This window comes from Haliaeetus albicilla, chromosome 6, assembly GCF_947461875.1.
Source record: "Haliaeetus albicilla chromosome 6, bHalAlb1.1, whole genome shotgun sequence".
Classification (NCBI taxonomy): Eukaryota; Metazoa; Chordata; class Aves; order Accipitriformes; family Accipitridae; genus Haliaeetus; species Haliaeetus albicilla.
In genome coordinates this window covers 23,836,669-23,863,293 of record NC_091488.1, presented here as the reverse complement: position 1 = coordinate 23,863,293, position 26,625 = coordinate 23,836,669, and the positions used below count along the sequence as shown (strand labels likewise).

At 37.8% G+C, this 26,625-nt stretch overlaps 1 protein-coding gene across 2 annotated transcripts in view; it reads left to right on the top strand.

Annotated features, from left to right (window-relative positions):
• The window catches only part of CXADR (CXADR Ig-like cell adhesion molecule), a 36,427-nt gene extending 10,054 nt beyond the window's left edge, over positions 1-26,373 (top strand). The window contains exons 2-8 of one of the 2 annotated variants that reach the window (XM_069785328.1): positions 8,158-8,327; positions 9,007-9,211; positions 9,577-9,732; positions 11,872-11,994; positions 12,336-12,474; positions 12,856-13,042; positions 25,796-26,373. In XM_069785328.1, the coding sequence (XP_069641429.1) occupies positions 8,158-8,327; positions 9,007-9,211; positions 9,577-9,732; positions 11,872-11,994; positions 12,336-12,474; positions 12,856-13,042; positions 25,796-25,837 (1,022 nt within the window). In that variant the 3' untranslated portion in view covers positions 25,838-26,373. Of the gene's footprint in view, positions 1-8,157; positions 8,328-9,006; positions 9,212-9,576; positions 9,733-11,871; positions 11,995-12,335; positions 12,475-12,855; positions 17,262-25,795 lie in introns of those variants that run through there. The other variant, XM_069785327.1, reaches the window with a different exon arrangement.
• Positions 26,374-26,625: the final 252 nt, after the last annotated feature.

The window sequence follows — 26,625 nt, the reverse complement described above, 5'->3', positions numbered from 1 at the left end:
ACTTTGTCAGAAAAAGCTTTGCAATTTGCCTTTATCAGCAGTGGATTATCCTAAAAATCTAAATTCTCTGCAGAGTTTTGCAGTTCTTACATACTAAAACCGAACCTGCTCTTTGCATGCATATCCACTATAGATTCAGGTGCAGTAACGCTGTGCTGTTTTTTCTTTTCTTGTTTTATTCACTGCTGCATGATTATCTGGCTTTTGGTGGTTCATTGCCTGTTGCTTGCCTGTTCCTTTCCCTCATCTCTTGTTTATTCTTACCTCAGGTGAGGTTGCTGTGAAGGTTAAGTGTTCTTCGGTACCTAGGTGCCTGACTAAAGTAATAGGACGTGTATTGAGCTAATAGGTATTTTCGATTCTGTCCTGAAACATTTGATGAGAGTATCTGTGTACTTTGGCTGTAAAAGACAATTTTAGACTTTCATTCTCACCTCAAAAGTCCACAGATGTGTTGAATTTGCTTTCTAAAGGGAAGACAACTAATTTTTTTATCCTATTAAACTTCTGCTTCTCTTCTGTATTGCCATTGTTCCTTCAATGTTTACTAAGTTAAAGAAGACTCTTTAGCAACCTTTCTGAGTGTTGTTCCATGTCACATGTCCTATGGAAAAACAGTGAACTTGAGAAAGTAAGTATGATGAGCTGGTTGAAAAACTGGAATTGACTCTCTTCCCTTTGCTCTCTGTCCCGCCAAGTTGCTCAGCCTGAATTCCTGATAGAACTTCTACAGAAACTGAAGTGGGCTTAATGCTGCCTTAATCTGTGTTAGACCTCATCAGGACCAGGGACACCATGTTTTCAGGATCTTTTGCTGTATGGTGATGCTTGCCAGAAGTTGGAGGGCTTATGACATGTGGAAAGTTAGATGCATCGGAGCTTCATAGCATTTTGGGTCCAAGTTCCTGAAAGCTATGAGTGTAATGGGGCCTTGCTCTTGCTGTGGGAGGTGAGATACTGGAAACTGTGAGAACCCAAATCTGAAGCTAGGCTTTTTTGGCTTTTGGGGGGTCTTGCTGGTAAGGCTAGGATTCAGTTTGTGGTGCAGTCAGTTACAATAAACTGTGGCAAAAGAGCATAAGGAAACTCTGCAGCTTGTGGCCGTCTTGGCTGTGCTGATGTGACTGAGCTCCTGGATGCTGTAAAAATCACCAAAATGAGTAATGTCTAATATTCTCTTCCCTTTATCTTTGCAAAGGCAACTTTTAATGTGGTTACTTCATTAGCAGCACCCTGCCTTGCAGAGGCTTGTTTTGGCATCACTTGAGGGATACTGAAGTTTTGTGTAGTGAGGAAGCAGGAGAAGATTGTGAGATGGTGGCTTCTTGTGGCAATTTCAACCATGAAGGAGACTTACGTTTGTCTTAGATTGTGCCAGTAAACACTGGGAAGTCTCCCTTGTCTAGGCACTCCTCACTGTGTTCCTATCTTGGTGTGTATTCCTTACTTGCCAAGGGTGTAAATTTGATTCCCTCAGTTCTGCAGGGCCTTATTTCAGAAATGTGGTTTTGAAATAAGATGTAGAAATTCTGTCTGAGTGGAGGTGGGAAAGGGGAGAGTTGGGGAACTTTGCTTTATAATATCATTAGAGCTAGCTGAAAAAAGCATGAGATGAACTGTGGATGAGAGGCATATTCAGAAGTAAAATGGGATGGTGGGGAGGTGATTCTTGAGACTGAAGTCTGTCAAGTGAAAAGATTTGATCACAGGTACATCTATAATCTGTATTTGAAAGGAGTTTAAGCTTAATTGTCTCAAGTGAATTTTACAGCTCATATCTCAAAGCACTAACATGCATTTCTGGCTGTCCGTTACTACTTAAGGCCTCATTCTGTGAAGAAAAGCATTTATGTACTTACAGCCAGTCCTTGTTTACAAGGAGGTATTGGCAAACAGGATGGTTTTTGGAGAGCCTGCTAGTAAAGTTGAGGTACTGTGCAAGTGCAGATTGAGGATAGATCATGTATGGCTTTAAGTACAGCAACATCTCTGAACTCAACTCTTATCCCATATAGAAGCAGTCTGTGCTTCTTTGCAGTTGTACTCCTTAGTGATTGCCATTTCAGACTTCAGTTTGAACCTGGCAGCAGTCCTGCCTTCATGGTACATCTCCCCTACTCCTGCCCCTCGGTGTATGTTAGCTGCCATACTTTGCTGTTCTAGCTGTTTGTATTCCTCCCGTGTTAATCATTTAGGGAAGGACTGTGTCTATTGGGTTACCTAACACTTCTGTAATGTAGTGCTATCTGATGCCAGAAACATTCATGCCAAGTTTAAATTTACACTTTAATTTGTGTAAGCCAGCAGTCCAGAATTTCAGTGTATCCTGAACTTTTTTCATTTAAAATAGGAAAATACTATGTGCATAAGCAATTCATCTAATGAAAATTTTGCTTTCTGTTACTTGTTAGTGTATATCACAGCTCTGCTTGTACCTGTGTTGAAATGGAGAAAGCTTTGCTCCGTTTTAATTTTTTGTTTGCTTTCTGTGTAGAAGATTCTTTTTATACTAGAAAGCAGTTTCCATCAAATTCTATCAAACATTTCATTTCCCCTAGATTATTCTTAAAAATATTAATGTAGTTTGCTAAGCTGTGTTCCACTTGAGTGGTATTTGAAGGTATGTCCAGATATTCAAAAGGAAATAGTTTCTCAAAAGATGGGATACTGGTTTGCACCCCTTCAGAAATCATGCAGAAAAACTTGTTCAATCATGCAGATATAGTTTGCAAAGCTCTTTAGGGTCAGTTTCCTGGAGAAAGAGTATTTTATTCCACATTAAGAAACTTAAATCTGAATGCTTAGAAACCAAAATGTGTGTTGAGCTCTTACCTTCTTCAGATATAAACTTTTATAAGGGATAATACTGATTATTCTGTATCAAAGTATGGTACTTGTCTCTTCTCACCCAGTCACAAAGATTCATTCTTTTCTTTGGCCCAACTGAGTATGACACGTGTTGTCCTTGCAAAATATTTGGAGAACAATATACATGTATTTGGACCAATTGCACTTCTACGTTGATTGTTTTCAGTAGTTTTTTGAGAATCTTTTGCATGCTTCTGAGTCTAAGCTTTGCAGTGATTTGTTTGCTGCAACTAAGAATTAGATACTTTAATGCTTCCCTAGCAGGGGCACTGCATGGCTGGGCAGTATTTCTGTATTCCCCCCTTGGTAGACTGTTCTTGCTTCCTCCTCCATAGGCCGAGCTGCTGATTGATCCACTTGTTTTCCCAAGTGTTGGGGTGTACTTTTTGTGTGGTTAGAAGCACTTGTCCTTAAAAACCTGCCAACTTTCTTGAGCTCTTTTGCCTTTCACAACTGGGTCCCACAGAATTCTACCTACTGAATAAGTCAGCCTTCCCTTCTGAAGTGTAGGGTCTGTACTGGATGTGCCTTCCTCACTCCTCTCAGGATTTTAAACTCCGCTATTTCATTGTCACTACAGTCAAGGCTGCTGCTGATCCTATCCCCAGCACGTTCTTCCTTTTTTTGTTGAAAGCAATTCCAGGAAAGTGTCAAATGGGTTGACCCATTTAGCATCTCTTTTTCCTTGAAATATTCCAGAAGCCTCCTAGATTGTTTGTGTCCTGCTGTGTTGCCCTTCCAGTAGATGTCAGGGAGGCTAAAGCATCCCATAATAACCAGTCTCTGTGATTTTTAGAGAATTTCTGGAATTGCTGCAGCACACTTCATCTGCTTTCTTACCCCGATCAGGTGATTTGTAACAAACTTGACTGTGATGAAAAACTTGACTGGCCCGTACAGGCCTCTCCTTTAATCCTGGCCCACAAGCTCTTAACCAGCCCTGTTGTCTGTCCTTTAGAACAGCTTTTTGTGTTCCAGCTGCTCCTTCAGGTAGAGGGCAATTCACCTGCTGTGCTTTCCTTCCTGGCTTTCTTAAAAAGCTTGTATGCATCCGTGACAAAGCTCCAGTCGTGTGAGCTATCCCACATGTCTTGGTTACTCTGATGTCATAGTTCTGTGTACAGGTACTTGAGGTAGTTCCTCTTCCAACACGTTTTATCCTTGCCAAGGCCTCTCTTCCTCCCACCAACCTGACCCATGTACTTAACATATCTGAATCTCTGTTCCCTCCCTTAACTGCAAATTTCCATCACTATTCCTTGATAGACCTGTCATTTAAAGTGCTTGTTACCAGTTTTGATAAGGATGTTCCTAAGCCACTTTGTCAAGTGGATCCCATCTCTAACTTAGCAACCCTCATTTCTCAGGGCTATTTGTGGCCATCAAAATTAAAACACTGCCTGCAGTGCCGGTCCTGCGGTGCGTTGTTAACTTGCAGGATGTGTCTTCACAAGCCTTTTCCCCTGTACACAAAAGAGCAAGGAAAGCAAATGTCACCTGGGGTCCCATGTCCTTCTTTGCCCCTGGAGTTTTCTAGTCACTCTTGATTTGCTCCAGGTCTCCTTTGTTAATAGCCTGGGTGCCCGTGTGAGTAGGTAATATTAATAGTTGGGGGGGGGGGGGGGGAACAAGAGTGGTAATAATAATAAGGGGTAGTAGTTTAATAGTTAATAGTCCAAGGGTCAGAGGACTCTTGGCAATCTCTCTAACATGCTGACTCTGGCCAAACCTCCTTCACCAGCATATCTGGCAGCAGTTGTGTGTGTCTCCTCTGCAGAAGGGAATCTCCAACTAGTACTACCTGCCACTCCCTCATATTACTAATGCTTAGGTCAAACCCAGCCAGCTCTGACACCTATCTTAATTGAGATGCTTGCTGCTTCTGCCTGTCATTCTGATGTTGACAAAAAAAAAAAGAACGTGGAAAATAGCTTTATATGCTTGTGTTCTTAGCATAAGAAAGAGACTGTGGAGCACTAGTATAATAAAAGTGAGGTGTTGGGAGATGTGCAGTAAGAAAGGAATTGAGACTTATGAAAAACCTCTGACACTTAGAAGGCTCAGACCAATGTTTGGGTACCTCTTGTATTAGCTAATGTGTGCTGCAAGCTTCACATGCAGTAATGATTGTTGAGAGCTATCCTGAAGTTCATGTGCTTCATTTTCCATTGACATGTTTACGTGCAGTCAATGTGCATGAACATAGTACTCACACTTCAATTTTTATAACAATCTTCTGTGTGGGATAAATTTCCAGCAAGTCACTTTAGGCTGTTGGGTTCTGCTTTTATTTGGTTTATGGCTGCTATGTTGTTTCATATGTTTTGGATCAGAGAAATGAGTGCAGGAGTAGAAGCTGAGACTGAACTGTTTGCTATTTGTGGCTTTTAAAGCACTTCAAGCAAGCTGCCGTGTCATAGGCAGGACTATTGGAGTCTAGTTTCTTAGGAGTGTGTCTCTGAAATGTAGTACTTCCAGCTTTTAACATAATTTTTCTTCCCTATTCCCAGTGTTTCTTTCTCAGTGTTCTGCCATTTGAATGAGAAACAGTTTGTATAATGTCCACTTTGAAATTATACTCGCATGGAGTTGTCTGGCAATGAAGAGGCAAGGGATAGTTGAAGAATCTAATGCTTCTTAGCTATGTCAGAACAAATGAATAACTTCAGGGACTTCTGGTTGCACTGGACTATTATTTCTGCTTTTGTATTTGTTTGAAATTGTCAAAGAGATGAATAAGTAATGGTAGAAGAGGGAGAGAAATAAAACATAGATTGTACAAGTCCTGTTTGTTTAGAAAATTAGTCAAAAAAAATCAACATATGAATACTCATCTGTCCAGGGTTTTTTTGGCCATGTTGTGTGTAAATCAGAGGTTTTATACTTTTTAGTAGTACAGGTGTGTCGTAGCATCCCCAAAGTATGAATTCTGTTACCCACTACCCACTGTGAAGAGGCAGATGTCATTGTGTTCCTCTTAGCCGAATTACTGAACACTTTGTGAAATCCTCAGCAGGTCCTCTCGTGGAGAGGGGAAAGCAAATGTGTGTTCTGTGGTCATCTGTTGTGGAACTTCAGATGGCAAAGTAGCTGTTACTGGAGATGCTGTCACAGAGCAGAAGTACTGTTTCAGTGATTAACTGTTACTTCAGAATGAAAGCTTTTAATTTCCTGGGTTACGGATTTGAGGCTTTTAAGGAAGTAACATCATAATGTATTTCATCATCATCCCATATTGACATCCCATCTCATTTCTTTAATATAGTAAAATGAAAATGCAGAAATGCAATTTGGAAATGAACTTGAGAATATTGTATTACAGTTCCCTAATGAGGCAGTGGGGGAGAGGGGAACAGAAGTGTATGGTAGTCACTGAAAAACAGATTAGGAATTTGTGTTCTTTGCTACTGTGCTTTATGGAAACGTGAATGTACTCTGATACCACCCATTTCTAGAGATGATGGCTAGTAGTAATATTGCCTTTGTTTATGCAAAGCTGGCCAAACTTAAGGATTACATTGTAGTATATTTCACTAGTCAGATGACCTTCTTAAGAGGTTTAGAATGGCTAGTTTTACACTTGGAAGCCTGAAAGGATCCTTTAGAAGGGGGGATAGCATCTGTGGCAAGTCAACTAGTATTCATGGAGATCAGTATCATTTAGGAAATAGTATCAATTCAAACTAGTAGCAGAGAATTAATTGCTCAGCTATGTTTACTGTGGTCAAAAAAGAGGTGATACAACCTGTTAGAATTATCTTTAAAAAGATGTACATGGGTTGGTAAGAAACAATGCACCTAAATCTCTTTCATACTTCAAATTGATGTTTCTTGGGTGTTTTTGGTTTTGTTTTTGGTTTTTTTCTGGAATGAAGGTAATACCATGCAAAGTAATACCATGAATGGTAGGAAGAGAAATAATCCTACCTAATTTGTTACTGTATGTTTGTAATTAACAATTGTGAAGGTCTTTTCTTGCAGGCTATTGTCTGGAACTTAGTATGTCAGGTGCTTTCTCTTTCTGAATGATTTTATGGTTTTTTTAAATAGCTGTTAAACATCCCTTTGTTTTGACATCAGGAAGAGAATCCAAAGACTTGATGCAGAGCAGAATATTAGTAAGGTAGAAGGATAGCTGTTGCAGCCTGATCTACTGCAGAAATGCACTACAGCTTCTCTCCTATATGGAGAAGTAGTTAGATAATAACTTGAGCTAGCGCAGAAGTGCAAGTTAAGACACAAATGCACTGTGTATAATAATTTTTAATTTTATTTTTAATTTTATTTCATCTGAGGCTATGATTCTACAGAAGCACCAAAACAATCTATCTTCTTCACACTGGCCGCTCTTCTTGTGCCTTTGCATCTGTTGTGGCTGTGGTAACATCGGTGTGACTGTCTAGCTATGATGGGCAGCAACCTATGCACATTAAATGCCTGTGAAAATCTGAGCATGGTACCCAGCAAGGTGGACAAAACAGTGGATGTACAAATGCCAAACCTGTTTCCATAACAAGCAAAGGGAGCTTTCCACTTCCTGACTGTGATGCATGGGTCTACATGCTTGATGAGGGAAGCCTATGTTTGTTGTAGAATAGGGGGAATCTTGCATCGGGCCTTTTGAGTAAGTCTGTTTGTGTCACTGCATAGAGCCTTTTTCAGGGCTGAATTGAGGAAAATTTGTGGTTTGGAAACATGTTTTGCTTAGAGGCATACAGATAAGGATTACATAGCCTTTTTTGAGGAGCAAGACAAGCAGAAAGGGCAAACGAATCTAAAAAACTCATTGAGATTTTTGGAAAGGATTCATTTGTCTACTCCCTGTAGGTAGAAGAGCCCTTATACCTCAAGGCAGAATAACTTAACTTGATCTAACCCAGGACTTCACAACAATTCTGTCCATCTTAGCAGACTTCATCACTGTTCCATGCTTTTGTTTTACAGTGAGGGAGTAGTGGTAAGGTGATTATCTAATAACTTAAAAAAGCTGCTGCTGAAAATTTTTGGTTTAGCTTTGTATGGGACTTGAATTATACAAAAAAATTGTATGGTTTGAAAGATGTAATGGCATGTTGGATATGATTCCAAATGAGCAGTACATGAATTTGCATTGTGTTCAGTGATGTACTTGCACAGGATCTCTTAAGCGGTGACAAGTCTGACTAATGGCATGATTTCTGTACAGGAAAAGTATGTGATGGACTTGAATATATACTAATATATAATAGAATGCTTATGATGACAAATGCATGTGAAGTGTTTTTAAAACATGAATATATATTTTTATAGGTCTAACAAGAAGCCTAAGTATAACTTCAGTTGGGCATTCAACATTTGAAAAAGCACAAGGAGAGAAAGTTACGTTGCCATGTACTTTTGTACTCTCAGAAGAAGATGAAGGCCCACTAGATATTGAGTGGGTATTGATACCAGCAGATAATCAAAAGAAGGAACAAATAGTAAGTAGAGACTTTTTTTGGACAGTGTTAATTCAGTTTGTTTGAGTAGGTGAATGTATGAACTCTGTTACTGACTTTTTAAACTTCCACCTTTTCAAGTTGGGATGCTTGTGATCTCAAATTACTTTGAAGCACGAGTCGTCTGAAATATTGTGGAAGTTTTGGAATAGCAGATTAAGTATGAAATGTCAAGAAATTTCTCACTATAAACTTGTCTTTTAAAGAAGAACTCTCAAATTAAATATGTTTCAGTTCCAGAAAATGAACTATGCTTCTGTACCTGCATTATTTTCCTGATTGAAAACTGATTTATGAGGATTTAATTTTAAATATATTAATTCTTTTATTTATTAACTCTTCCTTTTCTTTCAAAGCCTTATCAATGAGATGACTCCTTTAGTAGACAGGTTTTACAGGATGAAATTAGAGCAATTTTAAACAGTTTTCTTTCAGATAGAGGTCAGTGCTGACATATTGCTACTTGGGCAGGCGTTTGGTTGGAGTATTCAGTAGAGTACTGTGTGTGGTGGTATTTTGAAGATTGAGATATTTGGCTATGTCATACTTCTGGGATTATTTAAAACAGTAGAAAGAAACTGTCAAGAATCTGAAGATACCAAATTATTTTGAACATTTACATGTGAAGTGGATTTCTGAATCATATTTCTTTTTTTAATAGATAATTATGTATGCTGTAGACAGAATTTATAATCATTATTATGCTGCTATGACTGGGCGGATGCAGTTTACTAATCCTGATCCCAGATCTGGTGATGGTTCGTTGGATATCCTGAATTTAAAGTCAGCAGACACTGGCACATACCAGTGCAAAGTGAAGAAGGCTCCTGGAGTTCAAAGCCAAAAAATACAGTTGACTGTACTTGGTAAGATAATGCTTTTCTTGAATTTTCAGTGACATTTTTAATGTGTTTATCCTATCTTTGATGTCTGAAATTAAAACTTCTGTTGGGCAAAGTCATACTGAATCTATGATGATGCATCCATTATTGAGGCTTTGGGAGGGGTGGACATCATTCTGTTCTGGGGTATGAAGGGAATAATATTCAGAATAATGAGCAATTTTTAAAAGTTCTATGCCTGGCTTGTATTATGTAGAAAATCTTTCCATGCATAGAAATGGTTTGTTGCACAAGCTTTGTCTTTACCAAAATGGGCTGACCTACTAGAACACAACTAGTAAGCATTTTGATTGTGACTGTTATTAATTCAATGATACTTTGTTTATTAGTAAAGCCAGCAAGAACTAAATGTTCCATTGAAGGATCACAAGAGATTGGAAAAGACGTTATCTTGAAATGTGCATCACAAGAAGGATCCCCACTTTTGTCTTATGACTGGAGGAGAGTATCTGGCACACAGGAACTTCCTGCCACTTCCATGCTGAGTACTGTCAAACTTTTATTTATTACTCTGAAATATTTAAGGAAGATTGCATTGGTATTTTTGGCTTATCTTGACTTGTGAGCATCTCCTGCTTAATATTAGTATAGAGTAGTCAAGATAGGTGTCACTTGTGCCCTCTCACTGAGTAACAGTGCGTAAATGACTTTGAAACAAGTTGGTTTTTTATTTTTTTTTTATTCATACGGGAAATGTTTCAAGCTTTAAGTTGTGATTCTTACCATTAGGCTGCAGAATTATGCTTGCTCATGCCTGAGTGTTGCGAGTTCTCGTTTGCTGGCGTTGGCTGCTTTTGTGCTCAAATAGACAGTAGGGAAGAGTCAGGACAGAGTCTAGACTAGTGCTTAGAGCTGTCTTCAGGGTAGTGGAGATAAAAGCTTGAATTTTATTAGAGATTGAACTGAGGTCTTCGCTTCCCTATCAAGCGGCAGAACTTCTTACTTAAAAAAGGGTACATGTCTTTAGAAGAAAAGTTTTTGAGTAACAGAGAAGGCTTTACCCTCTTCTTATAAGAGCTGACATACAGGACAGAGTTACATATTCTGAATTTTGACGGATGGATTCCAAATTATTATAGTGGTGGTATTGGATTTTTATTGTGAAAACTTCATTGTAGAAGGTTAATTTATGAGTTTTGGCTTTGTAAAAGTTATTCTGAAATATGTTTTGGAAGAGTACTGCTCAGTACAGGTTCTTTTTGATCTTCTTTGTAGTTACAAAAACCTTAAACCTTGAGATGGTGGGTTTCCTTGCAGTTGAAGCAGTTTAAGAATCTGCTTACAAATAGATGTATTTTAACTCGGGTTGTGTAGGACATACAGGACAAAGTGGTATCACGTGTCTAAGAGTAGCCAAAGTGGATGTCTAGGGTAGAGAGAATTTCTAAGTTGTGTGGTTGTTCCTCATAGGCGTCTCCTATCCTGTAATTTATGCCTCAGGAAATTCAGATGTGACTTCAGTTTAATTGATTTAAAACAAACAAAAAATGACATCTGTGAACTTCTCCAGTTTCCTTTAAACTTTTGTAGTCTATTAGAATCTGTAGTATCTTTGAACACAGATCCCTCAAAATCAGCTACATACGAAGAACCTCATACTGTTCTTCATTTTGATCTTGCTTCCTGGTAGTGCTGTTTGATATGTCTTATTTCTTGTTTTGACAGTGAACAGTTGATCACTAGTGTCCTTCTCTGTACCACTCAAGACCTTAAGCTTCTGTTGTTAGGTCCCTTCTTTCTCCACATCCCAAATTTTGTTTCATGGTAACAAAAAAATCAATTGACAATATCAGTGCTGGACAAGAATTAGTGAGGAAGTATGCAAAAGTGGCATGTAACTTGATAAAACAGTGTTTGTTCTGGACTTGTGAATATAGGTTTGGGGACACTGAACATGTTCTCAAAAATCTAGACACTACCTAGCTTCTTTGGGAGGAAGAGCTAAGTATTTGTGTGGTGCTTTGTTCCTGTGATGTAGTTTCTTGGCAGTGCTGATGGCAAATCTATTGGCAATTAAAGCATGCAAGCCAACTGAAGTTCATATTACTATATTCAGATTCTACTGAATCTCACAAAGGTAGCTGTCAATGGCATTGAAAGCCCTAGGGAAATACTCTTTGTTTTCATGGATTGTCTCCTACACTGTCAGCATAGCTAGATTTAATTGGTCACCCATTGGAGTGCAGTGTTCAGGTTAGATCCACCTCATGTTGAGCATGGGTTCTGCAGGCATCTGAGCTGGTTGTGTAGAATCGGTTTAGACAGAAAGAAGAGAAGGAGGTACTTCTGGGATGCAGTTAATCTTTTGTATTTTAGAATTCTATGTTAGGATGAGAGAATTGGCCGTTCTAAGCATCTGTTCCTATCCATTGACGGAGCAATTAGACTGTAGGCTTTAATATTAAAGTCAAATGCTGTGCAATAAAATTTAAGGTAAAAGTCTTTTACCTTGTTACAAATAATAGTATTTTGCAGCATGATACACTTTTGGTTTTACTTGGATATTTTTAATATGGCGGTTTTCAGTTAAGATTTCATCTATGTGCTGGATTAATAATTCTATAATACTGAATATGGAATTAAATTTTGGAAAATGGTAAACCTCTATCTTTTGTTGTTTGTAGATAAAAATACAGGGGAACTTCTCTTGAAAAATGCCTCTCAAGACTATTCTGGTACATACAATTGTGTTGCCTCAAACAGAGTTGGCACGGATGAATGTTCTGTTCAGCTGAATGTCACCCCTCGTAAGTGTTTGCTGTGTAATGGTCACATAGCACTTTGTGTATTAAAACTGAATAATCTTGTTTCTCTAAATTCCTAAGAGGTTAAAAAAACCAACCCTGTTGTGTAACTGATAGTTGCCACTTCAAGTCTTTACGTCCCAAAATGTTACTTTTTATGCAGAAAGCTGTAACTCTTACTGTTGTTTTAAATGCAGGATTGAAGCATACCCTCTGTGATTCAGTGATATGCTATTAACCTGGATCATGTGGAAACATACTGTTTTTAATGTTGATTTAAGAGAAAAAAGTTGGTCATAGAAACTTGACACTTAACAAACAGTATTATTATTTATCTATTCTAGCTATAAATACAGCTGGTATAATTGCTGGAGCTATTATAGGAACTCTGCTGGGTCTTTGTGTACTGGGTTTTCTCATCTTCTGTTGCTGTAAGAAACATAGAGAGAAGAAATATGAGAAGGAAGTACATCATGATATCAGGTAATGACATATGTCTTGTTTCTGAGCGGTACTATTTGAAGATTAACTTTTAAATGTGTATTTCTGCAAATAAGATACTTAACAGTTGAGATTTCTGTCTTAATCTGGAAAGCTTATTAACATACTAACAGCTTGTCAGAGAACTTTTTGTTTTGAATATGGTGTAGGTAGTCATGTCTAACTTCAGTAAAGATCTTAAAGCAATGAATACTTGATTTTTTTTTTTTATTTTTTTAAATTTTTTTTTTACCTTAATGTGTGAGCCTCTTCTGGCTACTGTGTCAGAATAGAAAGAAACAAACTGAAAGCTTGTTTTGTAAGCTCCCACATGGTAACGGTGACTGAACTCTTGTTCTGGAACTGTTTTTCTGTTTATTTCAGAGAAGATGTTCCGCCTCCAAAAAGTCGCAGTTCAACAGCCCGCAGCTACATAGGCAGCAATCGTTCTTCTCTGGGTTCAATGTCTCCCTCAAATATGGAAGGATATACCAAAACTCCATACAGCCAAGTCCCAAGTGAAGACTTTGAACGCACTCCTGCTCAAAACCCAACCTTTGCACCTTCAAAGGTAGCTGCACCTAATTTAAGTAGAATGGGAGCTGTTCCTGTGATGATTCCAGCACAAAGCAAAGATGGGTCCATAGTATAAAATATTATTAATTTAAATGCTGCTTTTTTTAAGTGTTCATTGTAAGTATTAGAGAAAACTACTGTGTTTCATCCCTCATTTAAAAAATGGCATGCAATTTTCCTTGAAGAAGATGAACAAGTTTGAAAAGCCACCAATTCTTATTTTTAATTTTAAACTTTTTAGCATATGACAGTTGAACTATTTGCTAAAAGCATTGAAGTTCCTAAATAAATGTCGGACACTGAAGGTATTTGGACCTCTGGTAGATTGTTGAAGAGACGCTATCAGCTAATGTGCAGTTCTGAATAGGTAATAGTGAGACACAAGTGAGAAGTAACAAAAGCATTTCATATGTAGACCATGAAGTTTATCAGAGTTCCTGAAACTTTATCCTCAATTTTGGAATAACAGAAATATTTGAACTTAGCCACTGTCTGATATAGTTGCAGGGGGCTGAAATACTGAGGATGACTTTGAATTCTGTTCAAACTGAGTATTTATGCAGTTCTTTAACCTGGTAACGTTTGTCTGGAGCACTTCTTGAGCTCTTATTTCAGGGGCTACCAGTTATTTGATTGGTTCAATTAATTTATTGAATCTATTCTGAATTTAAAATTTCAGTGAGTGGAAATGTGACGGGAGATCTTGCAAACTCTTAGAAAGATGAATTTTTCTGTAATAACTAGTTCTAGTCATGTCAGATAACTTAATATGTTATCTGATGCAAGGGGTCCTGTCACATTGTTGGTAGTGGTATCTAAACTTAAATCTATAGATCAAATGTTACTGTCACAGTAAGAATGAATATGTGTCTTTATACAGGTCTTAAGTTAATTGTACCTTGCATTTTCCAAAGCCTGTTTAGATTCTAAGGCAGTGCTCTTACTTTTTTCCAAACTGATTACCTAAAAGCTCCATGGTGTTTTAATGAAAGCTGTTAAGTAACTGGTATTTGGTATCTGTCTCTTGCTCTAACATCCCTGTGGAAACATCTTTTCCCATACACATGTAAGCAGTAGTCAGAGTAAAGGCTAAGATGCTAATATCTTTCTGTATGAATTTGCAAGGAGTTTAAAGCTAATTTCTCCTTGCCTCTTCAGCAGCCCTAAATATTATGAACAGACACTTAGACTTTAAGGAGCAAGAGTTTCATGCAGCCAGAATCCGAGAGGAAATAGTTATCCAGAATTGTTGATACAAATCTTGTGTTTCAAGATTAAAAACTCTTCTTCCCAGTTTTGCAAACTTAAAGCATTACAGGAGGAACAAAACAATTCCTTATCTTACCTTCACACATACTTAAGGACTTCTGATAGCTTCTGATGACTGATACTATATACCAGTGGAAGCTGGATTTAAATCTTAGTGCAGTTTGAGTCTTTGTGGATTTTTTTTCTTCCTTCCTATTTTCTGTTTTCTTCTTCATCCTGTGCTGGGGGGTGGGAGCGGGTGAGTCCCTTCAGCTTATTCTAGGATAGATGTTAAACTGCAAGGTATTTTGGAAAACTCTAAAGGCATATAGTATGTGGCACTGATGTTGATGAAGTAAATACCTGAACAGCGTGTTGAAAGATGTTAGGATTATTTGTATGTAGCAACAGTGTGAGAGAAAACATTTCCCCAAACTACTAGGTTTAGTGTCTGCTCTTTTGTAGCTGCTTATAGATCTGTGATAAATTCTTTGGCTTACTACTAAATGTTTGTCCTGTACTTAGGTGCACAATTTTTGGCTGGCACTATTAACATAAGGAATATACCCTTCATACTGAATTTAGAAACTTGAATGGCTATTAAGTATTCTAGACTTAGTTTTACACATTTGGGACTTTTTTAGATTGTAAACTGATACTGTTATAGATCAGGTTTTTTTATCTTTCATGTGTGCCTTGTCAATAAACTTTGCCTGATTGTAACTTCAGTTTTTATGAAATTTCTGGTGCCTAAACTTACTGTTTGAACAGGTGCTTAGATGATGGTACAGTTCTTAAAACATGACACTGTGATCTGATTTCTTGATTCTTATGTACTATTTATACCTCTTCATGCCTATTTTTGGATGTGACTTCAGTGTCTCTCTCTGTATTGTTCTGTATTTCAAAATGTCAGTTACTCCTTCAATTGCTACTTATGATCTAAATGTTTATGTTCCTGAAAACTGTTCAGTTGTTGTACCAATGAGATGGACGATTGACTTTTACTTGTGTGGTAAATGATAGGTTTAGTAACTGTGCCAAACATGCGCTTATGAAGAACAACAGATGAGGAGACATCTTCTTGCATCCACTTATTGTGATAGAAGAGACTTCTGAGATTTTAATCATACACTGATCGTTTACCTTGAAACTAAGGCCTTCCTTAATGAAAAGGGTATAGTTATTATAAATACAAGTTGAGTACAAAACTAAATTGAATCACAGACTGAGAGATAGCTATAAACCTAAGCAACCAGGCAACAAACCTACTGCATTTGGTTCTTGGCCATCTGTGGACATATGTGAGATGAGATGTGGTTTTTGGTTTTTTTGTTTGTTTGCTTTTGGTTTTGGGGTTTTTTTGGGGTTTTTTTTGGTTTGGCCTGAGACCCTGTACTTACAGTCAGGTAAGCCCTAGGACACTCAAGAACAGAAACCTATCTCACTAAAGCATACAGAGCAGAGTTTACACATGCTTAATGCTCTGTCAGCTTGTACAAAATAATAAATGGACAGAACAGAAGGACAGTGTGATGTGCCCTCAGAGCCTAGCTGGTAGGCTTAGCAGCCTTGACAGTGTCTGTCTATTTATGTAATTGCATGGAAAATAAAAGAAATAGAATCTGACATAGTCCTTATCTGAAATAAAGAACCTCTGACTTGGGGTAAACTTTGCCTCAAGTTGCTATCATCATGCCTTTTTGAATGGATACAACACTACTATGAAAACATAATACTGCTATTATAAATTATTTCTTTTGTCAATAGATTGTTCGCTTACACTGGATTATGATTCTCAAAAGCAGCTAGTGTAGTTTAGCCATGATTTCTAGCTGTGTAGGTGGTGAACTGGTTAAACACGCGAGGTGTCCGATCTTACAGATAACTGCTAACAGAACTCTTTTAGGAAGTAATGGCAGCTGAAATAAGAGTTAGAAGGTGGCATTTTTAATGTCTCATTTTATTAAAAAAAAGGGGTGGGGTGGTACCATTATGTAAATACTCTAAGTGAACTCAAGAAACCTAGTTAATGTCATGACTGTAAACTTGCCTGTTGAGGACTACTATATATAGGAGAAAACCCTCAATTTAGTATGATGTGAATAAAGTGTTAGACTTGTAATACTGTAGAGGCTATGTAACACTTGTCCATACATTACAAACATTTTCATAAACTTTCTGAAATGCATATTTAAAGATATTTGTTTGCAACTTTCTTACCTAAAAATGAATACTTCTTCCAAAACTGTGTAGTGCACAGAAATGCCTTGTTGGAGGGATGAAACATGACTTTTGAAAGAAATGTACATGCATACATCTTTATCAAGTCTGATAGTCACATTCATGTTAGATGTATGCTTCCTGCTTAATAGTACAAGTAAGACTTCTTAATTGCAAGTTTTTCTGTAATGCTGAATATTGTATATTACTGGTTTCCATGATAAGCTTTTGGTTTTGTTCTTAACAGTGTACTATTCTGGATCACTTTAGATCTTTGTTCCAATCTGAAGACATAATACTATTTGTGTCACTTAAACCTTGTTTTATACACTTGATAGGTGCTTTATGGGACCCTTTGATTATTGGTCCTCTAGCATTGAGGCACAGCTCAATTGAAATTGGAGCAATAATATTTCCTGGGATCCAAAATGTTATGATGTTACATCACACTTCTCATGCATAAAGCATGGACTTGAATATTGATATGAATTTCAGTATGAGGTTTTATATTCACACTTTTGGGGGAGTGGTATTTTAAAATAGAAGTATTGTGAGTGAATTTGTAAAAACAAAATCCAAAATTTTAAAACGCTGTAGTTCCATGACAGACTTGTGTACTTTTTGAAATAAAACTGTTGGAGAAAACAGTAGTCTGTCTTTATTTTAAAGCAGCACTTGTGTATGGCTTCAGCTTTCTCTTTATGTAATTGGAAGTGAACTAATAAATATGGCTGTGTATACCATACTAGCATTAATCATTTTATTTCTTGCTTTTTTCCCCCGATTAATTTATAAGGGAAGTAAAACTTCAGATATTTTAAAACATGCACTTATTTGTGGTTTCTAATGGTAGATACACAGATGTAGTGATCAACTTTAAAAACATACTGGAGCAATCTCAACAGTTACTCTGAAACATGAGACTGGAAAAGAACGTTAGCTTAAATTTCCTCCCTCTTTATTTTAGGTAGAACCAAAAATTCCTGAAACTGATAAATTCTGGTCTTTTAAAATTCAAACAAGCAGGTTTACAGCACTCAAAGCATGTTTTATATAGTCAATTAACATGCATCTTTTTTGATTCAAAGGAAGTTGACTTGGGATATTCCCCACCTCTTGGCCTTGTAAGTCAACTGGTTACTGTCCTTGTAATTTTACCTAAGATGAATGTAATTTCTCCAGTGTCGTCTTGGGCACATACTTAGTTTTAGGAAACGAAAAGTCTGGCATGGGCTCCGTTTGCATTAATGGCATGTATTATGTTTATATCATTGGAGGCCTATTAGCTTACATTTGTTCATAATGTATGCATATCTTCATATGTAAATGTGTACCTGTGCCATGCCAGATGTTTCAGTCACTTCTTTGTGCATATATAAAAAATGTGATACATGTGTGCACAAGCGTATGAAGTTAAATGGAGTACTGGTGGAAAAACCTTTAGGAACTTTTTCAAATTAAGATTTGTGCTTAAATACAAAAGGAAACCTAATAAAAAATGAAGGGTCAGATTTGTCTCTTATTTGAAGAGCTCTAAGAAACCTTTCTACACCCTTTTAACCTTAACCTCAAGACTTAAGTTCAAGACTTCAGTTCTTTCCTAAGGTGGCAGTTTTGTCACAGATGGCACTTGCATGCCTCAGCTGCCCCAGGTCTTTTATTTGGAGATGAGGTGATTGTGAATCAGAGAAGCTGAGTACCTCCAGCTTGTCTGTGGGAATTCCAGCAAAGCAGCTAGTGCTTTCCCCAGTGTGTCCTGAAAGAATAGAGGGCACTTGTCATGTGGTAGTTGTACAAAACCTTTGTGGTCCTTATATATACATAGACAGTGCCTTGCATAAAGTTTCTTGAAAGGTCTCTCTTGCTGTTGTTGGCTTTGGTGGTGTTTTTTTTTTTTTTCCTCTGAACATCTTAGACTGTGTACTTTGAGCTTACTATTACAAATTTACTTCTCAGATGGAGAAGCTTGGGTTCTTTCAGGCTCTAGGATAATGCTGATAGGCAATTAATTGTTACACTGTTTCAGAAAACAGTTAATGACAGTGACTTAGCCTTGCGTTCTTGTGTGTAAAATCCATAAAACCAAAGAGCTTGTGAAGAAAACAGCTGATCAAGGAGCAAAAGCAAGAGTAGAGTGAAAGAATGCTATGAATGTTGCCTACCTTTCCAAGTCTCAGCTTATTCTGAAATTATCTTTCGCTTGTGGGGTGACTGTAGGTGATTGCTCACAATATGAAGACTTGCATCTTAACAGAAAAGTGTGTGTACTTGAGCTACGATGATTCTGTTGCTGTTTTGACTTGCTGTAGGCTTTTTGCAGAATGGTACAGGCTCAGCTATTAGGAGAAGAATATGAACCTTTAATTTTATAAAATAACTGCCCTGGCAGAAAACTGGCCTGGAGGATTGCACTGTCCCTGCTTCTGACTTCCATTCAAAGTCAAGTTTCTGAAAACTGGGATCCTTTAAGGATCCTTTGATATCCCCCCCCTGTATTGTTGTAGGTCAATGTTAGTTTCACCCTCATAAGCTGGAGTTTTGAAGACTTCAGCTGTGGACTACTGGTGAAGTTGCTTTGAATACGCAAAGTCTATAGCATTTAGTGGCAGCAGCTGCTAGCTGGGTCCTCGCTTTTAGTGCATTAGCACAGTCACTGAAATTTCCACAATTCTACCATATTATTCAGGAAACATTAAGAAAGTTGTGCAACTCATACAGGAACCTTGTATGATGCCAGGATTGCTAGATGGCGGGCGGGGAGTAGCTTTATAAAGAAGTTGAGCATGTGGGTTACACAACTTGATTATGTAACAATTTTAAAGCATGGCAATATTAGAAGAGACATTAACATCTGAAAGCACATCACTTTACCTTCAGTAATCTAATTTTTTCTTCGGGGAAAAACCTTGGGAGGCAGTATGTCCGCTGGGAAGTGGAGAAGGCTGTGTGATGCAATGACAGTTGTTCTACTTCTCAGGACTGGATGCTGTGGTTCTGTGAGCTGCAGACAGGCAGGATGAAAGTTGAATGCTGTACCTGAAGGGTGTTGGACTCTTTTTCTGGTGTATTTTTCCTAATTGCAAAATGGAGAGAGGAAAGCAGCGACTCTGATCAGTGTGGGGAATTTTTGTAGGAGGGATCCGAATTCTGGAAGCACAAATGAACTGTCCAACTTCTTGAAGCCTTTCCCTGCTCTGGTTTCCAGCAGCATCTGATTTAGGTGGTTTCAGTTAGTCTGCAAAACCTTTTTGCATTTTGAGTTGCTTATATAGCCAGCATATCTTCATTACTTAAATTGCGGAGTCCTGTACTCTTCCTTCCACGCGTAATTTCTGCATATGATGTTTTTGGTTATATTATTACTAGTAATACTGTATAAAGACACAGTCAGAAGGAACTGTAGACTAGAGTCTCCTGAACACCCCAGCTAGGGCACATGGTGACAGCACGGCTTCTTGGTGCTCTGGGCAAAAACATCTCCAGGGGTGTGTGCTGTTGTCACTCAGGTTAGGTAGCAACTCATTCAGAATGTGGTATCACGGAATACTAAAGCAGATGGTAAAGAGCTATGAAAGTAATTTAGTACCTTTAGTATAATAGCTTCCAATTTTGTCAGTTTTGCAAATTACGTTCTATGTGAATAGGAAAGAAACTTGGATTTTGATTGGCCAGTCAGTGCTGTACAAGTGAAGTAATGCCTTTTCATAGCTTCTGATTTGGCCCATACAGGAATCTGATTCTCCCGATTTCATATCACTTGACATGTTTTACTTGTGAAAGTGTGCAGCAGAGCATCTATTCTAGGTGTTTAAGGTCTCTAATTGTAACCAGGAGCAGCATCAGCTCACAGCATCTTGCTAGTCATCTGAATGGGTGATGTTTCTAAGACAATACTTGATGAAATCAAAACATTTGTGCTGTGCCTTACTTAATTGTAGGAGATCAAGATGAAATTGTTACTTAAGATTTCCATTTACTAGTAGAATAGTTCATGTGGGAGGGATACTGATGCCCTTAGACTAGAAATAGAGACAACTGGTGGTAACACATAAAGCTGCTGAATTGCCTGTGACTGCTAAAGAAGATGACAACTCTGGGGCACAGCTGGTGGTTTGTGGAACATGTCAAAAAGCTTATGTTGTGGCTGCTAGCACTGAACTTCTTACCTGGATAAATAAAATGCCCTTCCATGTCACTTCTAATCCTGTAACTGTCAAGACCAGGAACAGTTCATCTCAGCCGTAAGAGCTGTAAAATATAAAATAAAGCTTAAATGACTTTATTTTAATATATTCTTCCCTGTTTCTTCTTAGTACACAAGAAAAATTACATCTTACTAGAAGGGCACAGCTTCAAATGAACTGTTTGGTCTTGCACTGGTTTCATCCTTGTATTCTGTAATTCAGTGTGAAATGGCTTAGGAATTGCAATATCTTTTTCACTTGCTTCAGACTTGAGTTATGGTTTGGGTGACCTCTTTAAGTAACCTATTTAATTTAATGACCTTGTATCCCTATTTAAGATGGGAAAACCCACTGTGTTTAAAACACAGAACTAAAAAAAAAAAAAAAAGCCGTGGTCTCCCATAACATCTTCAGCCCACTTGGAAAAAAAAACCAAACAACCAAAATCCAAAACATTTTATGCCTAAATATGAGTACTTTGTATTGAAACGAAGTGATAAGTTGTGTGTTTGGGAATACTGAATGTCCCCTTGCAGCTGATGCTTGGGCAGCCTGCATCCCTCCTTCTCTGCAGCTAAATGGGACTGTACAGCTCTGGTGTGGTTTGTGGTGACTTGCTCAGAAATGTTACATTTTCCAACAGAAAGGAAAATAACCTTCTTAGGTGCAGGAAAGTTATTTTCTTACTGCTTATTCAGGAAAATAATTTAAGTAAGAAAACAGTTATTGTAATCCGCATCACTTAAGACATTTTGTTTTTCTGTGTAAGCTCTGACAAAAAGCTGTAACTGTACAGAGATCATTAAAAGGAAATGTACGGCCGAGGTATGAATGTAGTTTATGATAGGTTTTAACAGTTGCGGTGAGAAACGCTGTATTTATGTTACCTTTACACACACTATTGCTAGGCTGGAAGTACATACCTCTACGTCCCTTTTATTTACCAAAAAAAAGCGTAACTGAAGCCTGACTGACTAATATGGACCAGAGCTTAGAGCTAATAATTAAAATGTCTGTTTTCCTCAGACTGAAGTTAAGGTCACCAATGATGTTTCTTCATTTGCAGCTCATTCAGGAAAAAAAAAATTCCTTTGATACACCGTAATGGTATCTGTCAGTTTTCTTTTAGGAGCAAGACGATGAAAATTGTTGGTTTTGTACAGCTAACGTACAGTTCTGATCACGCTAGACTTGCATACTTGAAAAGGCATTGAAGTTCTAAACATCAATTACATGTTTTTAAAATCAAGGTTATGTTGCTACTTGATGTATTTTTGGTGTATTATTTAAATGATATGTGCATATCAATGTGATTTTTTTTTTTAATAGTGCATGAACTGGGTAGGCAGGCAGGAATCTTAGAAAACCCGCTAAAATCCTTTATTCCTGCATGAAAGAGCTGGAAGGAGCCTTTGTGGTCAACAGCCTGAATTAGCATAATTTCCCTGCCCCTGGTATTACCTGGGCAAGCTAGGATTTTAATCAGCACTCTGAGTGGGGTATCCAGCTGACAGTGAAAATTGGGTCATTGTATTAACACATGTGAATTTTATTCTGACAACATCTTGTGTCTCTGCCAACCTTATTAACTAGTTAACTTGCTGCTGGCTGTATGGTTTGTACATGGGGGGGAAATTGCTGAATGTGCAAGGAAGCTTAGGACATGCTTAATGCTTGACATGGCTAATAAAAGCTCACTCACCTGCAGTAATAACAATAATAAAAGAATCCCAAGGCAAGGGAGTCTGATTAACGAACTGGAGGGTTAGGGTTGATGTCCTCTGTCATGACTTAACCATGTGTTGTTTGTTTTTTGGTTTTGTTTTGTTTTTTTTTTTTTAAGCGTTGACATCTCCTTATTCCTCAGCTTCCACATCTGTTAGAATGGAGATAGTTCTGTGGACTTTTAGGGACTTTTGGAACTCAAGTTTGCCATCGCACTGTCATTTTTTTTAAAGTTGTTCTTGACAAATCTTTTCAGTCTTCAGCAGCTGCCCATCTAGTGCTTATTTTAACTTTTTTCCTAATCACAGAAAATTTTCAAATATACATATTTAAAGATGGTTCCATTGGTCAGAACATCTGTGGTTGTCTCTGTCTCCTGCTGTTCACTGTTTTTTAATTCTGTCCTGACAACAGTCAGTCTTCCAGTACTTCTAGCGCTACCTGGGTACTTCAAGTTGTAGTAAAAATGATAGTAGGGCAGATCTCATTAGGCAGCTTCTTGAGAGTGAAAGATCCCCTAAAGCCCTTTGCCAATGCAAGGGGAAACATGTTTCCTCTGGAGGCTTTGTCAGAGATCCCAGCTTGGATGCCTGCTTGGCATTGCCTCCAAAGCAGGCGGCTTCTCTCTCCTTCCACTCAGCAGCGTGTAGGAGAGTATTCACTTGGGCTGGGGTCCCTCATCACTCAGCTGGGTCACTTGGCACTCCCTCACCACCCTTTTCCCTGCTGCTCGCTTACTAGTGTGATGGAAAGCATTCTCAGGATAAAGTAGTTCGTCCCATTTATTTTGCAAATACAGAATCAAGGTGTCTTGAGTACTTCTCTTCATCGTTACTGATACTGGAAGTATCTAGCCATGTATACTTAAACTGCCAGGCTGAGATACGTAGAGATGTAAAGCTCCTTCTTGTCGTCATTGCATTGGCCCTGCCAGCAGCAAATTACTCTTTGTGTTTGGCTCTTTATACAACTTTCCTCTGCCTACAGCTCCCCACTTACATTGGTGGCTGACCTTCCTCTTTCCATTACATGCCACCTCTTTATTTCTGATTGCTGGATTTATTTCACCACTGAAGCAGGATGGATTTTTAGACAGTTTTTCCCTTTTCTGAGTGTAGTATGTTGCTATTGAATATGCTTTTGTGGAAGGTCATTCCTTTTACTGATTTTTTTATCGTAGTTTTTGTTCGTAACCATTTTCACTCATTTGTCTCTGGTTTAGGCGTTAGACGCTTTAAATACAACATGTGTCGTACTTTAGACTGGCCCCTGTTTTTCCAGCTTAAATGTAATGAAGTTATGATTGCAAGTACCTGGGCAGCCAGCAGTTTCTCATTAATTGATATTTTTCCTTGCAAGATCCGAAAGAGTTACCACACCATGTTTATAAGTTACAACACCAGTGGGTGGTTAATTTTGGTGTTTCTTTTTTGCTTTGTCACAGTTGCATGAATAACCTCTAGCTGCATGCTAAGGTTCCCTTGCTAGACTGCGTTTTTCTTTTTTTGTTGTTGTTTGTTTTGTTTATTTGTTTGTAGGGATTTACTTAGATGAGAAGGAAAGAAGAAAATCAAGACTGAAAGTATCAGGACAGTGCAGGCAAAGGAGAACAGATTATGTTGTATTTGTTCCCTTTTGCCCTTCTATCTTATTTAAGTAACTATTTCTTAACCCCTTTTGCTTTTCCAAACAACTGGGGGATCAAAAGCTCTCACCCCATCCCAGCTTGTCTCTGTGTGCCATATAGCAGATTTTTTTCTTCATAAGCAGGGTGTGTTAATTGTCTCTTGACTCATTCATGAAAGGGAGCAAACAGGACATGCTTCACGGAGAGCCTTTGTTACGTGAGCCCCTACTCACGCACCTGCCTAATCACAGAATAGCCAGATTTATAAACAGTTTGGCATGTAAGACCTCTGTTTCTTCAGGCTTTTCCAATAGAGTGGGATAGGAGGAACTGTGTGGGAAGTGGCTTAATCTTTATTTAGAAGGCATATGTTTATTAATTATTATCTAGTTACCAGTTTGAGAGTTACTAATGCAAGAGGTGGGAAATAGGAGTGTTGTGTTAGCTGTGGTGCGAAGACAGGAATACAGACAGAAAGCACACTTCTTGCCTCAGTGTTCAGTCCCAATTAATATGCCTCTAATATTCCTTAAAAGAATAAGTATATAAACAATAGCCAGAATGAAGTTGTAAAACAGATTCTCATGCTAGACAGTAGCTTTAAATAGAAAGAAGGCAAATGTGGTGATTCAATGCCAAGCAGTACTTTGTACTGATTTGAGTTATGCTTCCAAGCAAGGTTTTGTGAAGGTACTCAATTACTTTTACTGTCAAGTGCAACTGGAAGATTTTAGTTGATGTGTAATTCTAATTGCAATGTGACAGTTTGCAAGGAAGAAAGTGAGATATTACAGAGGTAGCCTGAGTCAGTTTTTTTAATTACTGGTCTTATGGAGAGACTATTGTGGCATTGAGGCATGTTTTAAAAATCTGTGAGGACTGGTATAATAATACAAACGCCTGTAATAAGCTGAAATGGTGGAGTAAGAAAATGAGATGTTTCCAGTAAATGTAATATATACATGTGTGGATTATTAATTAGGAAGAGTTGTTTTCTGTTAGAATATCATGTTTGGAAAATTAATATTGGTGACTGTCAGTAGAGTTTGAGTACAGGCAGCATATAGATAGAAGAGGCAGTTTTGCAGCATGGAGTGGTAGCAAAAATGCTTAGTTGTCATTTTTCTTACAATATCAGTCTTGGAATATTAAGGCAAAGAATACAGAGCTGATAAAGAACTGTAACTGGAACAAAGAAATATTTTCTACTATGTTTGTGCAAAAAAGTATCCCCAGAAAAAGTCAACAAAAGTAGTCAAGGAGCTAGAACTGACTTCTAAGGAAATGGTGAAAGAACCAAGTATGCAGATTGGGATGAGTCAGTGGATTCTTTGAGACAACTGAGCGTTTATATCAGTAAACAACAAAAATGTGTGGTTCTTTGATAATTCAAGTTACTGATATGAAACTGAGGAGAGAGACATCTAAGCAGACTTTGACAGATACTTTTAAAAATTGATGACAGTAGGTATGCGCTGGAACATCAACACGGATTTTCAGATAACCTAAGTGAAGATACTGAAAATTTGCTATGAAGTTAAGTTTACAGTCATTTAAAGTCCACTGAAAAATTGAGTCAATTTGCTACACCACCGCGCTGGTTTACTGCAAGACACTGGTATAAACTCTCATCTGAATGGCCATAAATTGGGTGATGATTGGAATCGTACATTTAATTGCTGTATATTACAGTATCTAGCCTCTTGTTAATATAGATTAATGATATTCTTTCTTTTTATAGTATGACATCGCACACAAGATTGGTGACATAACAGTGGTATAAACATGAAGAAACAGGCATCATTTTTTGCATGACTTTCAAGTGTGGTGAAACTGAAGTACATTATGAAATGAAGTGCTGTTTTTTTTACTTGATCTCACTTTAGATTCAAGATTATTAAGTAGGCTGTATTCAGTTTTGTAAGTACCAAATTTTTTCTTTTACATATTTTTAATGCAAAGTTTACAAAGTGACTGCCAACATTTTTCTTGCTAGTTGTATTTTGAAAAGCGTGCACTATCACTTCTCTCTGCCTTCCCCCCCACCTCCTTGGAGGTTCAAAAAATTGTGAAGTTAACAAAATCAACTCAGGTAGTAGAAATATAGCCTTAAGCAGTGGGGCGTTGAAAGAGATTGTAATCTGAAAGTAGTTTTGTTTTTTCCTAGCTTTCTGGTCTGCTGATTTCATAGGAAGTGTATCATCTATTCAATGCTGTAGTGATACCAATGAGGTCTTACAACCTATGTGTGAAATGTGCTGTATTTTAAGATTGTGTATTTTATAACACTTAATAAAATGTACTTGAACGTTACAGTTAGCACATGCTTCAGCATAATCTGTTAATGCAGGTGTTGTGGTAATTCATGTCTGTAGACTGCCTGATTCCTTCTGCTCCCCAGTTTACCCTGCAGGAGACCAGAGGGAAGAAGAGCACGGTCTTTAAACCAGGCTAGTTACAGGGTCCTTGTTGCCTCCTGCTGCATGGAGACTTTGGGTATTGACTTCGTAATGAAAATACTAGTCTACCTAACCAGGTTGTAAGCATGAGACCACTGTAGACTGATCTTGT